General features: G+C 36.7%; 1 protein-coding gene across 1 annotated transcript in view; it reads left to right on the top strand.

The window, feature by feature from the left end:
* Nucleotides 1-18,015, top strand: part of LOC136029545 (nuclear receptor subfamily 2 group C member 1-like) — a 74,229-nt gene that overhangs the window by 24,167 nt on the left and 32,047 nt on the right. The window contains exon 2 of the mRNA XM_065708016.1: nt 4,180-4,301. Coding sequence (XP_065564088.1) covers nt 4,180-4,301 — 122 coding nt within the window. The remainder of the gene's footprint in view (nt 1-4,179; nt 4,302-18,015) is intronic.

Genomic DNA, 18,015 nt, shown 5'->3' with positions numbered 1-18,015 from the left:
AGGTTAATCCTAACGAAAAATAACAAAACGTAATAATAAAATAATACTTTAGAAACAAAATTATGGAAACTTAACCTAACGTGACTTAACCCCGACCCCCACCCCTAATGTGCAAATATATAACCCAAATTAAACAAGTCTAATGCATTCGAAGTTCAATGCATTGTATCATCCAGCGCTTATTTTCGTAGCTATGAAACCGGTTTTCTGAGATGTAACCTAAGCGTAATTCTTGAGTGTGTTTTCAATAACCGAGAAGTAAGCCTACCAAACAAACTACAAAACGATAATGCCTAATGTGCAAACTGAATAACACAATCATTTTCTTTTTCTTTTTTTTCTTTTTAAACATTTATCCATAAACACACCAACTCGAGTTATTGTGGTTGGGTTACTGCTTTATAGAATACCAGGAAGCAGCAAATCAATCCCATGTAAATATTTTCTTCTTAAATCAAAGAGCATCGGGCGGTTTCGGAAATTGTCCAAATCTTCATTCTCTTCTTCACAAAGGGGCCAAGCATACCGCCCTTCCGGAACCACTCTTTTTATAAAGTCCCCTTTGCCTGCTCTGGATTGGAAGGCAATTCACCCTAAGTTGAATCCATCGACATAAAAGCATAGCCGGTAAATTAAATTTGGAATAAACCTCTCCAAAACTAAGTCTAGGCAAGCCATAATGTTTCAGGGTTCTAGAATTTAAAACCAGCTTCTGCCAGTACTGACTTTTTTTTTTACCAATAGTGAAATTTATATGTTTCACAATTTTTTGGGTCCATAAGTTTAAGTTTAGGATTTTCCTGGTTGGCCGGGGAAACCTCTTAGAGGGACCTGTATATAGCAAAAAAAGGTAAAAGGTAAAGGATACGGCATTAGACTTTACAGTCCGTACCGGCGGTGCTGATCTCCGTTTCTTGGCCCTTCAGCCAGGAAGTGCAATGGGGGGTTGGGGGCCAGCCATCCTGTGCTTTCGCACACCCTTCCTGTTTACCTTCCCCAGATTTCTCCAGGTACCCATTTAGAGCTGGGTCGACTCTGGCTAAGCTTACAGAGTCACGCCACTGACCCCCGTCCCAAACTGAAGAATTGGGTACACCGGGTTCGAACCCGCGTCCTCTCAGACAAAGGATGCCGAATCCAGCGCACCAACCCACTTGGCCAGGATTTAGCCGGAATCAGCTTTCTGTAAATAGCACTAAAATTGTCTGCACTGTTGTGATTGTGCCCCATTTAGCGTGCTTACTTCAAATGCTTTTATGCGAGAAAAAGCTCGATATTCTTGTGGACTGAGGCGTTTCTCCCTAGATATAAAACAGACAAGGCCGATGAGAGCCACGACTGGGCCCCGGATACACTTTTCTTTATGACGCTGAAAACATACTGTTGGAACAAATCGATATTTTCAAAAGTAGTTTTTCGTGCGAGTGACATTTTTTGCAATAAATTATTTTTACAACCTCCTTGACGCTACTGCACGACATATCGGGGCATCATACTTGGTACTTGCACGGTCAGTCTCCCTTGTGTTTATCATGGTTTCGGCGACTTTTCTCAGAGCGTTCATATAATCCGTTCTGTTTTTGCTGTTTTAACGATTTCTCCTACCTAGCAAAACATCATGCGTACATTTCTGGTCATGATCAGTTGGCAAGCCGTGCTAATGAATTTTGAGACATAATTGATTGGTGCCTGTATTTCACTCCAACATCAAGACAAAGGGTACGATAAACTGACTTGACATGAAAAAAAGCATCACCTAATGTTACTTAGCGAAATTTTACTGAACGATAAAATCCTATTTAAAAGTATTAATTTGTATTTATTTTGTAACTTTTGTTTTTTAATTTAATTTACATTGGGTAGAAGAGAGAATAACCGCTTTGGCCAAAAAGGTACAATGAGTTGCTTTGTTTACTTTTTCTACGACTTAGTTTATGTTCAGCATTGCTTACTGACCTAGACCAAATTTTTTTTTATCATCTATAAGAACAAGAAATGTAAAAAACAAGTGACTCTGTTATCTTTCAGACGATTACAGGAAAAATGAACTTGCATCTTTGAGTGAAATCCAAATTTTGAAAAAATTAAATTTTATTAATGAATAATTTTCTTTTTATTTTTTTTTTTGAAGTGATAGAAATAGATGAATACACAGAGTTTTATTGATAGGTTTTTACTGAAGTCCATACCGTCCTTGCCAATCTATTTTCTGCTGGATGTAGAGACTAGGTTTTACAATTCTAATATTCCACAGTAAGTTTTGCTGCTGAAAACCCACCTAAGCTAAAAATCGTACTTTGTATTGATGCTCGGTTTTGGCAGAGGGTCGCAGACTGAACTTTCAGATGTGCAATTTTTATATTCCTATCAAACCCATCAGGGTCGTATCCAAAATTCTATTTTTTTTTGGGGGGGGGGGTAAAAACTTGAAAACGGATGACAATTTTGTTTATATTCATTTTGTAACGTTTTTGCGAGTCGGATAAACTTTTGACGTGGAGGGCTCACACCTTTTACCCCTTCCTCCGGATACGGCCTTGAAACCCATCTTAAAAAGCAAGCCGAGGCATTACTCATTTTTGCCTCCTAGTGTACATCTCAGTGCCATAAATGCTGCACAGTTCTGCCATATGTGGTACAGTCACCGCAACTTTTGGTACAGTTCCGCCATGCTTGGCACGCATCAACTGGAGTTCATGATTTTTTAAAGTTGGTGACCCCTGAAAGCCAATAGTTTCCTCTTTAATCAGCTCCCTATACTTTGTGGTAATAAATCCCAAATAATATTCTGTCCATCAGAAATCATTGCAAGAATAAAATCGAAAGTCTTCCTTTTTAAAGAGGAAATGCACCATTTTAAAATGTCATTCATATAATTTATATTTACGCAAGTTCCTGCATTGTTACATCACGGGCCAAAACCTTTTCAAATACATCTGCGCGAATGGACGTCCCATAAAAGGGAGGGAATGGGAGGTTAGGCGCGTCACAGATTAAAGAAGGTTATATAGGAAGGGCGGAAAAACAACTTTTTTTCCGGGTTAATAGCTCGCCTTTGTAGACATTGTAGTTGCTTTTGTGTGACGACGGTTAGTGAGAATGAACGAGTAATGAATTGATTAGAAAAGCGATTTCACTCTTAATTCCATTTTTTCCTTGTTTTTGTTGAAATATTTTTATCTGAATGGTGAAGATAATTATTTAAGTTATGTGAGGTTGGCAGATTGGGCGGTTTTATTGTCGTACGACAACCAAAAGCTGGTCTCCATTCTCTAAATTCAATTATGTCTCTTCATTCAGTAGGTCTTAAGTGGATTGTACGTATTGGTAGGTAGAATTGGGTCCTTTTCCTTCAAAATATGGAGTGTCCCCATCGTTCCTGATGTTTGCCATGTAATATGCTTATTGTTTCTAAGCTGCTACCTTCCTGAATAATACAAACTTGAAAATAGCATACATTCTTCCTTTTCTCCTTCTGTCTCTCTCTTTTTTTTTCTTTTTTTTTGTTGTTGTGTTTGTGCTGTTGCATTGGTGATTTCTCTTTTCATGATATTAAGGAAGTAGGCTATATAAGCAAGTAAGCTCTGATGTTGTTTTTTTTTAGTCTAACAGAAAACAGTCAATAATTTCGGGGTAGAGGTAGGGATAATAATATAAACGAGCTCATTTATATAACAGTTTTAAAGTAACAAGAACATAAAACTATAGCTTCTTTGTAAATAAAAAGCTACGTTTGGTGCTATATGGTTTTAGCTTATTTTCGCTAATTTTCAACCATGTTTTTCTTTTCTTTTTAATTTGATGCCCGCCACTACCAAAAGCTACATAGCTCCATTTGAAGTTATTTATCATTAGAAAATTCCCCAGTTTTCTGAATTTTCCAAGATACATATACATGGTTGTGTATGATACATGTACATGGCTATGTCATAAGATTTCATTGACACCATCCTTGAAGATTTAAGTGTATTTTACGACTTTTCTTAGCCTTCAATTATTTGTTTATAGTCGAGAAGATTAATTGGTCTAAAACTTATGGTATTTGTCATTTTTGATAAAAGCCTGCTAACTTAAAATTACAGGAAATTTAACTGTGATTTTGAATAATTCTCGAATAGACTACATATAAAAAAAAGAAAATCCCCGAATCTACTAAAACTCGATAAATTTTTTTTTCAGAGACAAGATGATGACGAATATAACAGGCCTACAAGGAATGCCTACAAATCCAATTTGTCGAATGACCAGATCTGGCCACTTAACTACTGACCTATGCAACGTTTGTGGAGATTCCGCTTCAGGTATTGATCCGACGTAATAGGGCTTCCTTTTTTTTATATACTAAGGTTTCTTGATAAAAAAAGAGAAAGAATAGGAAATGACTGCAGCAGGGGCGTAATCAGAGTTTCATACATGAGGCATTCAAACACATTTGAGGGGACTCCACTAGAGTATGGACCGTTGTATAGCAACCTGACGTTGTATAGCAATTTTGACAAAGATTTGTTCCTTGACACAAACCAAAGAAGTTAGTTTATTTTCGGATTTCTACACTTTACACTGATCCTCATATTCAGTATCCGTTTGACTTTTACTTCTTTTTTTTTTTACCAATTTTGATACTTCTATGCTTAATAGCCGTCTTTTAGTATCCTAACAATTCACTCTCGAAGCAAGTGGATGCAGAACTTAAGAAGAAACCGTACGTCCCATCAAATTAAAAAAAGGCAAGTTAGCCATCGGAAAAGAGAGGGGAAGTTGAATAGAGGGAGAGGGAAGAAGCGATATGTGATAAGCAAGATGAAATTGACCTTAGAACCGCTAGGAATAACAGTGTAAGTAGGAATATGAACAATGTATACAGATTTTTAGTGGGTTTTTAAAATAGACCACATTAGGGTACTTGCTGATTAAACGAAACACCCAAGACGTGAAGTTAGGTTAATCCTAATAAAATATAACCTTTATATAATCTTTATTTTATATAATAAATATTATTTGGGCTATATATTTGCACGTTAGGGCGTGGCGGTAAATTATTTGGACAGCGCCCCTAGCCTAACTTAACCTAACATACCCCCACCCATCACCCTTAATGTACAAATATATATCTTAAATTATACAAGTCCGATGTATCCTGTCACTCGTCATTTGTCTTTGTGCCTGAGAAACCAGTTTTCTGGGATCTAACCTAAGCATAATTCTTGAGTGTGTTTCGTTTAATTAACAATTATCCAAATCAGTCCGCATGTTTTCTTATGGGACAGCTTGCTCTGCGATGATGATGAACAGGTATCATAAAAGAATACTTTTGAGCTTTTCATGATATATTCTACCATATGTCATCTTGCTGTAAAGATTCTAAGCAAGCAAAATCATTCATTATTCTTTTCATATGAGGATGGTGCATATGTAGGCTCTTTTGAGGTCGAAATATCCAGATTTTTCTGACTTCCAATTTTATTGTCCTGCTTTCCGGAGTTTTGATGGACTTTTCCTCCTCTGCGAACTAAGTTCTTGCGTACGTTTCGTACATACTAATGAAGGTGTCTTTAAGCCACATGCAAGTTATTAGGTAGTTGTGCGGGTGTACTTATTTGTACAAAGCAAACTTTAAGCATCTATTCAAAGTAATTTTTAAAGCATTCAATCAGACACAATCAGATATTATTTATTCTACTTTCGTCAGCTGTTCAAATTTTTGAGCTTAGTCGCTTAACCTTGGGATCTAGTAAGCTATCGTCTCTCAACCTTTTTAGGGTCCTGACCCCCCCCCCCAAATAGATCAAAAGATCTCTATCATCTAAACCCAAGCATCTTAAGAACCCGTCTGTGCTAAAGTCCTTCATTTGCTTGTCAGCTTCCTGTGTATTTCTAAATGAGTTGACCATTGCCACACCTGATCTCCAGACAGGGACAGATCTGGGGAGAGAAGGGGCTATCTAGGGGTGGAGGGGGTAGTGATATATCATGTTTCGTTCAAATTGTTTATAGAAACTATGACTTTCTCTTTCAAGAGAAGCTCAAGAAAGGGTTGGGATTTTGTTAGAGGAGAAGAGAGGAAATGAGATTCGTTTTCATACAAGAACTAAACTCGGTGAAATTGACAGGAAAAGTCTTAGGAAGATCGAGGGGGAATATATAGTTCTTTGTTCAAAACGTGAATAGGAATTCTGACGTTCACTGATGGGACAATGTCACAACGGGGACAGGGGTTTAATTGGAAAGGGAAGCAGGCCTTAAGATTTGTCTTCTACCATTTATAACATGATATATATACTATGTCTTATTCATTTAAATATAGTCTTATATCATCCATAAAAATCCAATATTTTATATGTGTTAGAAAACTAAACTTAAGTTTAAGCTATCGCAAAATTTTCGTCCAAGCCAAAGCATAAAATAAAGTCGTTTTAACGGTTCCCAAGCAAGACTGGGTGGCTTAATCTAGTATATTATGATTGGGGCCAGACTGTTTATTTTATCAATAGAAGCGAATTATCTTGTTAGTTATTACTTGATGCATACTTATTTATCTTCTAGATCTCTAGATTTGTCCCTTTAGTAAACTTCTTTCGTTGACAAGTGTTTAAATTGTTTGTAATCTACGGTGACCTTTTTGTTAATCGTGAATTCCATATGGGGTTGCCATCCCCTTGCTGAAAACCGCTACTACTACTTCACAAGCGCAGTGGTAGACATTTCTTAGGCTTTTCCCTGTATTGCATGTGCATTTTATGAGAAAATCCGGTTTCATAGCCACAAAGACAAAACTCATTTTAGTTTGCTACGCATAGTGATAGAAGATAGTGTCTGAACATGGAGTTTGAAATGAAGATTTGGGATTTGCCAAAGACTGACAAAGAGGCAATTATATTTTTCCAGGATAAGCGGTTGTTGCCCACAACAAAACAGTGTGTCAATGGACACATAAAGTATATAACTAAGCATTATATTTTCATCATATTTTGTTTTATTTCATTAGCTTTATCAAAATTTTGGGCTGTATGTTTCACATTGGGGGGGTGTATCATACCAAATACCTAACTTAACCTAACCTAACCACCTCTATATATAAAATATTTAATTAAAATGTACCTGCATCGTAGTTTTTGCGAAAGAACCTACCTTTATTTATTGCGTGTGTTCTGAATAATACACAGGTACCATAAAAACTAAATAGGAAACCCAGCTATATGAAATAAGAAATATTTTATGTATACAACACAGGGATTTGGTTATCTAGGCGGGAGGGTACCCGACATCAAGGTGATTAAGCTCAAATTGCCGCCAAGACATCGTATTCAATATTTCAGAACAACTCGATATATTTTGTTTTGTCGTTAGAGTTACTTTCGGGTCATCCGGTAGATATTCGTTGACTGAAAATTGAACTTCGTCGAAATTAAGAAGTAGGTGCATTTAGCCCTACTTGCGGTATATTCAAACTATTGTTTATTTTTTGTCTACCTTTATTATAGTGGACAAATGCTGATCTTTTGCCCATTTCTAGAAAGCTAGGGAAGGGCCAAGGTGGGAAGCTCACCCAAGTGAGAAGCTTAAAATTTTTGAAATCGAGTTGTAAAAAAAATTGCAAAGGAAGATATAAAGTTTAAAATGTTTCTTTTGACATTCGTTAAACTGAAGGTGCGAACCTATTGTTATTCAAACGTTTATTATACGCTTGCGGCAAGTATACCGTAAATCTTGTGACGTCTGCTAAAAAGGCAAATAGTTGTTATTCATGTTGTTATCTTTTCGGGTTCATCTCTGGGTTATCCTCAAATCGAGCAATTGAGTTTACGTCAAACCCGTTGACTGAGGGTAATAACCTTTTCATATTTTTGCCCTTGCATGTAGCTTTCAGCTATAATCAACTGCGGTTTTTCTGCTTGACTGTTACATTATCAAAAGAAAATAAATTCATCTTTTTTGATCTGGTTTTGCCAAAAATCTTATTTTTCTAACTTTCAATAAGCAAATCAAAAACAGCAATGTGCTTTCGGTAGAAATGATACATAAGTACGTCGTTTATTAACATCTTTTAGGGCCAGGGACTTAACCGGAGGAGGAATGCAAGGTTTGAACCTCCCTCCCTACGAAATATTTTCCCCTCCGAAATTATGTTTCTATGTTTTCATTTTGTTTGTCTATCATAGCATATAAGTTTTTTTTTCATAACTTACGAAACATTAGTAAGAAGACCGTACAAAATTTTGGCATTAAGTCATGTTTCAAATTTTTAGGAGACGAAGTCAATACCGACCTTTGAAAATCTCTGTCGGTTCTCCTGGAAATTGAGGAGTTAAGCCGAAAATTAGGTGTCGGAGTTATCGTTTGATAGCGACCCCAATGCATAGTAATAATACACCAAGCTACTCCCACTTTCGCCTGTCTATTTTATCACTTTTGGAAGATTAGCGAGCATTCTCCTTCTGTATAAACTTCATCTAATCGATAAATCGTCTTGAACTTAGAACCGTCATTTCTTCGGACAACGGAAAGTCGCTTTTCTGTGTGAAATGTATTGACATCCAAGTTAACATCATGATCTCAGGTTTGCCAATAGCTCAGATACGTATGTGTGAACATACCGGACGGGTGGGTTTAAAATAGTGTAATGAGCAGTGGAATCCTTATATAAAACAAGAGCTAAGAGCTCATATGGCACTTGTGCCGAGGCCGGAAGAGCCAAGAGCTCTAATGGCATGAGCTCTAGCAAAATTTTAAGATTCAATAGATTGATTTAAAAGGAAAATAAGAGGCTTAATGCCGGTTGGGATTTAAAATAAGAGCTCTGAGACTCAAGGTCGTTCTAAATTCCGCTCCTTTCAGCCATACCTCATACCTCATTTTATACATCATTTTTTTTCTAATTTTTCCACAGATGGTCGAATCGGGGAAAACAACTTCATCAAGTCAATTTGTGCAGGTCAGGTCCCTGACACGCCTACCAATTTTCATCGTCCTAGCACATCCAGAAACACCAAACTCGCCAAAGCACTGGACCTGCCTAACTCCCCCAAAGAGAGCGGATCCGGTCCGGTTACGTCAATCACGTATCTACGACATTTTCTTATTCTACCCACCAAGTTTCATCCCGATTTCTCCACTCTAAGCGTTTGCCAAGATTTCTGGTTTCCCCCTCTAACTCCCCCCAATGTCACCAGATCTCGTTGGGATTTAAAATAAGAGCTCTGAGACCTGAGTTTCTTCTAAATATCAAATTTCATTAAGATCTGGTCACCCGTTCTTAAGTGACAAATACCTCAATTTTTCTAATTTTTCCGAATTAACACTCCCCCAAAGAGAGCGGATCCGTTCCAATTATGTCAATCACGTATGTAGAACTTTGCTTTTTCTTCCCATCAAGTTTCATCCCGGTCTCTCCACTCTCAGCGTTTTCCAAGATTTTCGGTTTCTAAGATTTCTGTTTCCCCCCTCCAACCCCCCATGTCCTCAGATCTGATTCGAATTGAAAATGAAGCATGTGAGACATACGATCTTTTATATATCAAGTTTCATTAAGATCCGATCATCCATTCGTAAGATAAAGATACCTCAATTTTCACGTTTCCCAAGATTTCCGGTTTCCCCCCTCAAACTCCCCCCAATGTCACCGGATCCTATCGGGATTTAAAATAAGAGCTCTGGGACACGATATCCTTGTAATATCATATTTCATTAAGATCCAATCACCCGTTCGTAAGTTAAAAATACCTCGTTTTTTCCAATTTTTCCAAATTAACCGCCCCCCCCACTCCCCTCCCCCAGATGGTCAAGTAGGGGAAACGACTATTTCTAACTTAATCTGGTCTGGTCCCTGATACGCCTGCCAAATTTCATCGTCCTAACTTATCTAGAAGTGCCTAAACTAACAAAACAGGGACCGACAGACAGACAGGCCGACAGAAATTGCGATTGCTATATGTCACTTGGTTAAAAGCAAGTGCCATAAAAATGAGTAAGTCGCAAAAATCTTTCCCTCCTAGGTTGGGGCCCCCCCCCCTTCTTGCGAGGCTGCCTGCCACTACCATAATTTTTCTTGTCAGAATCGTATTTGTGAAGAAAATTCGTAGTTTTCATTTTAGTTTAGTTTAATTTAGTTTAGTTTAATTTTTTTTTGTTTAGGTATTAATTTATCTTGAGAAATTTAACCGAGTTTATTTAATTAATTGATTAAATTAGTGAAGAACAGGCGTGCCAATTTCTATGAAGCAGGAGTGGGGGGGGGCAATTAATCCCTTCAAGCCAGAATAGCCATACGTAGATCTTAGTTATTCATTTCTAACCCATCAAACAATACAAAAAAATGCACAAAGACACAAGACAAAAAAGAAACATCACAGCGTTAACCAGAAGAGATAATAAACAATTATGCTTAGCAACTGAACAATAGTCATACACTCATTACTTCAAAATCACCCTTTAAAAGAGGGTGCTTCAAATTGAATTTTTACCGTTTGTCTCCAAATAAGTCTTGACTAAGCTAGTGGGTCGGCAATTTTATATTTGCAAACCAATAATGAATTTTTGGCCCCAGGGGGGGGGGTTGAGGGAAGTAAACAAGCTTTGGGATGGGCAAAGGTGAATTTCGTATACACTCCTTTCCCCAACTCCCATTCCCAGAACTGGATGTTGAGTTTCGTAATATAACCAAACTCATTTCTAATAGCTGCGGGTATCGCGCTATTCATATGCTCGTAATTTTGAATGGATTTTGACTCTGAGTCAAATTTCGGTCTTCCAAGTACTAAACTAATAATATACGTGCTTCATTGAAATGTTATTTATGATTTTTTACTAAATTGATTTGTTTGTGGGTTCGCTGAATTATATTAATAAATAGTATTGATACCAGCGGGTCACATTAGCTAAGTAAAGATACAGGCTAAGTCTAACCATTACCTCAGATTGCGACATCATATTGTGTCATTTTCCCCACATTTAAATAGCGACCATATTTTCAATTTGAAAATATTTGAAAGATAAAGTTAGAATTATTAAATTATTCGTTGGGCATTGTTTCAGAAAAAAATACCCAGAAAATCTGAACAATGCTTGGCATCATTGCGGCAGAAACCGTAAATTAATTAAAACTGGCGAGGGATGCCAATTGAAAGGGAAATTGACTCCTATAGTTTGAAAATTACCTTCCACTTTGTATCTTTGTTTTAAAAAAGAATTCTATAAAATTGACACGGAAGTTTTTCTTGTGTAATTAATGGTATGGGGACATACATTTCCAGTGGGGTTACACTGAATATCGTTTTTATGTCTATAATTCCCTTCACAAGCAAGGCACGAACACCTCTACCATATTCCATGACCAAACTACAACTAATTTGACCTATCTAGTTATAGTGCGAATATCATTATAAAAAAGCACTAAGTCTTATTTTCTTTTTCAATGATTTCTTTTTCATTTAGAAAATTTTATTCACTGTACATCTCCTTTCTTATTCTTCAATGATTCCATTTCTGTCCTATTTGCAGATGTAGAGGGTGTATTCATTTCCGCTTTTGAAAGTCTTAAAACAAGAGAATCTAATCCTGACTGATAGATTTTGGGAAGTAAATGCATCTTAAACATCAGGGAAAAATTTGACCTGAGCAAATGTGGTGAAACAGGAAGCATAGAATATTTTTCAATTTTACCATCAACTAAACTCACAGTTTTACTTATTGATAAGCTTTCAAAGGCAGTATATTTGGAAAAATTTTAATGTGTAACAAATTGTGAAGTGTAATGGACTGCTATTATTCTAGTTTTCCTTATGTTAAAAATGAGCATGGATTAATAACAAATAAAATCTGCTCAACACAAAGAGCAAATTTGACACTTAAACGAGCAATAGTTTTGAAGCTACTTAATAAATCATAATTCTTTCCAAATTATTGAGGGGACAACTGACCCCTTGCCCCCCCCCCCCGCAACGACGCCACTGCTAGGAGGGGTAAACGGGTTGTTTTTCTTTCTATTTTTTGTTCAATAAAAAAACCAAAAAGGCGTCTTTGAGTGAAAATACCCCCCGAAAAAGACATTTTCAGAAATTCGGGGGGAATAGCCTTCCTGTTTTCAATTGACGCCACTGATGGAGGGCTACCGGAAGTTTTCTTATAAATATCGAAGACTTAAAAATACTTAGTTTTATGGTCTTTGAAATCAAGGATCAAGCTTTGGCTTTCTCTAGAGTCCAACTTGTATCTGTATATATTTACTTTTCTCGTTTGTGAAGCGTAGACTCTCTTACTCTAAATTTTAAATCCAAGCGTGTTCACAAATAAAGTTTAAACGAATCTGAAAAGTGTCATTTCCCAGATTGATGTACTAGTGGCAACTCTGTGCTTATGACGTTAACTTCGGTCACATCCATTCTTCTCACCTCAGCTTATGTATATGAGCTAGGAGCTTTTCTTTACCCGGATTTTTTTCTTTTTTTTTTTTACTGCTACCCAATTTCAATGACCTTAGGTAGTATTTCAAAACAATTCCTATTCAGTAAGGTATAAAACCGGTAGGAAAAGTTCAAGGCTTTGTCCTAAGGCTTGTTCTTTTGTGCTGATGCATACAAGATCCATGCTAAGCGTAATTAAATACAGTGTTAGGCAAGTTCTTCTTTTGAGAAACTCATTTTTCCTGTCACCAGTTGAAAGTATGCCTAATGGGAAAATTACTTATAGGTATTGCTCTGTGACAATTTACATTATAGTTGCTTGTTTGTTTTTTGTTTTTGTTTTTTCAATGTGAGTCATTCAGAAGCCGATCTGAATTATTTCTGTTTTTCATGTCATTTGAGGATTTTTCATCAAAGCACTTCAGTACAGGGGCGGATCTAGATCTTTTTCTTGGGGGGGCAAGGTGCCACTAAACAAAATCTTGGGGAAAGGGGTAATGCGACAAGGGTGCCAATAATTGACCAAGTTCACAAATTTATTTAAAAAAAGAGTGAAAAGCAGAAAGCAAACAAGGAATGAAAGTGGCAGAAAATCTTGGTAACCCCCCTCCCGCCCCCCGGATCCGCCAGTGCTTCAGTAACTTTTAGGTTTTTACAGTTAAATGGATATTCTCTAAAAATAAAGAATAATAATTCCTTTTAGAAGCCAATCTGACTTATGTCATTACACGAATTAGAACTTTCCAAGCTCAAACATACTAGGGAATAGCAATAATTTTTGTAAATAACATTCTTTTACCATACTGTTTGTGGAAAAAATTCAAAACCAACAATAAACATTCCTTTTGGATTTTTCTCATTTTATGGACGTTGTCGAATGGCTTCTTGACGTTGGATATTAATACGTAACGTAACTAGACGGGTTTATATGGGGGGGGGACCATGCCCAAAAAATCAAACATTGAACATTGAATTTGAACGTTTGCTTTTAAACAATATAATATGAATTTAATGTTTATAGTTTCTTTATTTTTGTTGCTTCCTTCTGTGAAGTAAAACTGCACAAACAAGTATGGATCTGTTTTTTTCTTCTTCAGTCTTGCGTCCATTCATTCCCGTTTATTAGATGACTTATTTCCTTAACCTACAGGGTTAACTTCAGCAATCTCAGTTGGTTCAATCAGGTTTTCCACATCCTTTTTAGTTTTTGAGAAAATGTTGGTTCTTAAGAAATTCCGTGTATTTTTTTTTGAATAACCTCGCATTTGATTTTTGGCAAAAGAGAAGGTTTTTTGATGATGCATAGTTGTCTTAATTTTTTTTTTCAAAACACAATAAATCCCCCTTTGTCGCTTAAAAATACTAAGAATCAGAATTCAGAACCTGAAAAAAATTTCATGGGGTGGGGTGTTCAAATTTCGTAATGCCCTACCCCTGGATAGGCCTTAAGGGAGATAATGAATATTTCGAGAAAAATTATTGGAAAAGCTTGTAAATTAAAATTTTATATATTATTTCTAAAGGATTAAAGAATCCAAAGACCCCTGCAAAGAAAAGAAGAGCCAAGAGCTCATATGGCACTTGTGACGAGGTCGGAAGAGCCAAGACCTTCTTCCCACAAAGTTTCGTTACGATCTCTCCACTCTAAGCGTTTTCCAAGATTTCCGGTTTCCCCCTCCGACTCCCCCCAATATCACCGGACCCGGTCAGGATTTAAAATAAGAGCTCTGAGACACGTGGTCCTTCTAAATATCAAATTTCATTAAGATACGATAACCCGTTCCTAAGTTAAAAATACCGCATTTTTTCTATTTTTTTCCAAATAACCGTCCTTCCGCTCCTCCCCCCTCCCAGATGTTCAAATCAGGTAAGTGACTATTTCTAATTAATCTATTCAGGTCCCTGAAACGCCTGCGAACTTTCGAACTTTCAGCGATCGCTACATTGATCATGTATCTAGTTTCGGGTCTTCTTCATGTACAAATTGGGATGGTAAATATCAAATTTCAGTTTTTGAGAGAGAGAGAGAGAGAGAGAGAGAGAGAGAGAGAGAGAGAGAGAGAGAGAGAGAGAGAGAGAGAGAGAGAGAGAGAGAGAGAGAGAGAGAGAGAGAAGTTTATTAATATTAAATAGAAGACAATACAAAACACAATTCAAAATCGAATTTCAATAAATATAATTCCCCTCGAAAGGCTCCATGGCCAGGGATACAAGGGGGATAAGAAAAAAATATTATACAAGCAATAAATTCAATATAGGCAATTACATATAGCTGTTCACAGGCAATATATTTATGGGGGATACAATATAAGCAAAAACTAGAAGAAAAAAAAACATATCTGAGGCCTGGGAGCAAAGTGCAGAGAGAAAAACCACACACCACTAACAAAACACAGGGGCCATCAACTCCTCAGAGAAAAAATTAATCTATTTGATTCTTTATTAAGTGATCCTAAAGAATCCTTTTAAAAGTCCCAAACGAGCGGTATTTCTGCACTGAAGAAGGTAGTGAATTCCAGACCTGTTGACAAGCAATATGGGGATTGAAATCTAATCGAATAGTAGGGGTAGGCAGAATGTAGATATTATTTGAAGAACGAAGGCTATATGGAGCTGAATCAGAAATAAACATAGGAGTTTTCCGAAGATATTTTGGAAGATTGCCGTGAAGTTGATCAAAGACAAGAAACACAAGAAATAATGATCTGATCACCCGTTCGTAAGTTAAAAACACATCATTTTTCTAATTTTTCCGAATTACCCCCCACCAACTCCCCCAAATAGAGCCAATCCAGTCTGGTTATGTCAATCACGTATCTAGGACATGTGCTCATTCTTCCCACCAAGCATCGTCACGATCTGTCCACTCCAAGCGTTTTCTGGGATTTCCGGTTTCCTCCTCCAACTTCCCCAATGTCACCGGATCCGGTCGGGATTTAAAATCAGAGCTCTGAGACACGAAGTTCTTCTAAATATCAAATTTCATTAAGATCGAATCACCCGTTCGTAAGTTTAAAATACCTATTTTTTTCTAATTTTTCCGAATTATCGAATTAGCCCCCCCCCCCACCAACTCTCCTAAAGAGAGCGTATCGGATCCGATTATGTCATTCACGTATCTAGGATTTGTGCTTAATCTTCCCACCAAGTTTCATCCCGATCTCTCCACTCTAAGTGTTTTCGAAGATTTCCGGTCCCCCCCCAACTCACCCAATGACACTGCATCCAGTCAGGATTTGAAATAAGAGGTCCGAGTTACGAGATCCTTCTAAATATCAATTTTCATTAAGATCCGATCTCTCGTTCGTAAGGTAAAAATGCCTTATTTTTTTCTAATTTTTCCGAATTAAATTCTCGGACCAGACTTCTTCCAGATTCTCGGACGTTTTATTCATGCCCTCCACTTCACACTTCCTTCATATTTAATGCTTTCTCTACTTTCTTTATATTTCTTTTGTTTTCATATGTCTATCGCTCTATAATTCTTGTTCAAACCCGTTCTCCTCTCTATTAAACATAAAGCTTTTTCACTAATATTCCTAGCTGCAGCCTTAACTTTCTTCCCCAAGACACCTAAAATTATTCCAACCATCTTTCACATTTTCAAATTTTAAACTTAAGTTTAGTATCCAACTGTTCCTGGAAAGTTTCTCTCAAATTCTCGTCCTGGAGTCTGCCAACATCATAGCTTCCCGGGAGGTAGTTATCTTTCCGAAATTTCAGCTTTAAATTAACCCTATACACTATTAGCTGGTAATTTTTCACTTTTAACATCAATAGCAGCACTCCAATATACCCTAGTATCTCAAATTGATCCTACCTGTCTTCGGTTTACTATAACATAATCAATAAGGTTTGCTGTCTTACCATCACGTGAACACCATGTCAACTTATGTGCCATTTTGTGACCAAACACCGTGTTGGTTAACGCTAGATTGTTATACCTACAAAATTGCAAAAGTCTGTATCCATTTCTGTTTTCTTTTCCTACACCAAATTTACCTGGGCTAGGATACCGTCTATCCCTATTTCTACTGACCTGAAGGCTAAAATCTCCTAGTAAAAACACTATGCTTCTACCTGGGACCCTATCTATTTGCTCCTGTAATTGTAAGTAAAATTCATCTGAGTCACTAGTATATCCGTCAGTCGGTTCAACAGGGGTATGTACTACTATAGCTGATACCCTGAACTTTTTAGTAATAAAATGAGCAATTGGAGATATTAATATCTCCGAGCCTAAACAAGACTTAGCAGCTTCCTTATTCACCATGAGCCCTATTCCGTCTATTTAACCCATCCTTCCTGCCTGAGTAAACAAATCCTATATCACCTAATTTCATGCTTCCTACCCCTAGGATATGAGTTTTTAAAACTCCTAATAAGTCTAGTTCGAATCTTCGAATTCGTCAGTCAAAATGTCGAGTCATTTTTTAACGTTTTAACACGGCCGAACAGCCGCCATAATATAGAAACTCTCCAGGGAGTAAAATGTTACTGGAAATTAAGATTACCAATTTCTTCACCTACAGCAAAGTTTTGATATTTAAAAGATTAAGATTTCTTGAATTTTTTTCAATTTTGTCGTAATATAACATATTTTTTAATTCTTGAAATAACTTTCTGATTGAAAACAACGTCAAACCGGCGTTAAATTCAATACAAATTTGTGCTCTTGGAGCTGCAATGAGTTGCTAGTAACAGAATAATTAATAGTAATAGAATAGAATAATTAATAATAATAATAGAATAATTAATAGTCATAGAATGCATCATTATATCGGATTTAGGGCTTTCTATTGTCATAATTGATAGGATTGCTTGTTACTTATTAGGAGGTGATGCAAAAAAAAAAAATTAAAGAAGAAGTTGAGGTTATGCCGCATTTTCATTTTATGTTTTACTGCCAAAATGTCAAATGAATCCAGTGATTAAAACATCGGATTTTTATGGTAAGTTGAAAAAGTTGTTTTGTCGCAGTTTAATTGGTTGATCTACTTTATCGTTGCTGCAACGCCTAAATGTCGTATGTGACATTTTCAGCCTTCTAAGATAGCTTTTAAAAACCACTGCTAGGCTGTTCTAAAAGCAGAGGTGGTTTCAGGGGGAGGGGACAGAGGAGGCACATTCCCTTCGGCATAGACATTTTAGGTGCACACGATTACGAATAAATAATTCAATGTTTATAATCATTTTGTAATTATAGAAATTATATTTTTATTAAAATACAGTAGAGGGCGCAGTTGACAATAAGTATAAGCAAATTGAACCAAAAAATTTTCATTTTCACTCTTATCTTTTCCCATATAAAGTAAGTAATATCCGATTTTAATAAATAAAAAAAATTAATAAATAATTTTCAAATAAAATTTGGCCTGAAAATTTTTGTGAGACAAGGGGGGCGCTAATCCAGGTTCTGCCCCTGCACAAGAGAGGCCACAACCGCCACTTTCTACAAGGGAAAACCAACAAGGCAGTGTATATTCAATCGTGTCTTGATCCACCTGATCAAAATTGACCTGGGGGTCTTCTGTGTGTGAACAGCTTAGCAATCAGTTTTTGGCAATTATCTCAGAAGGGAAAAATGCTAGATACGACCTTTAGGCGTAACATCGAC

This window comes from Artemia franciscana, chromosome 7 (genome assembly GCF_032884065.1).
Source record: "Artemia franciscana chromosome 7, ASM3288406v1, whole genome shotgun sequence".
Lineage (NCBI taxonomy): Eukaryota > Metazoa > Arthropoda > Branchiopoda > Anostraca > Artemiidae > Artemia > Artemia franciscana.
Note: the sequence above shows the minus strand (reverse complement) of the source record. Positions and strands in the feature narration are given on the sequence as shown.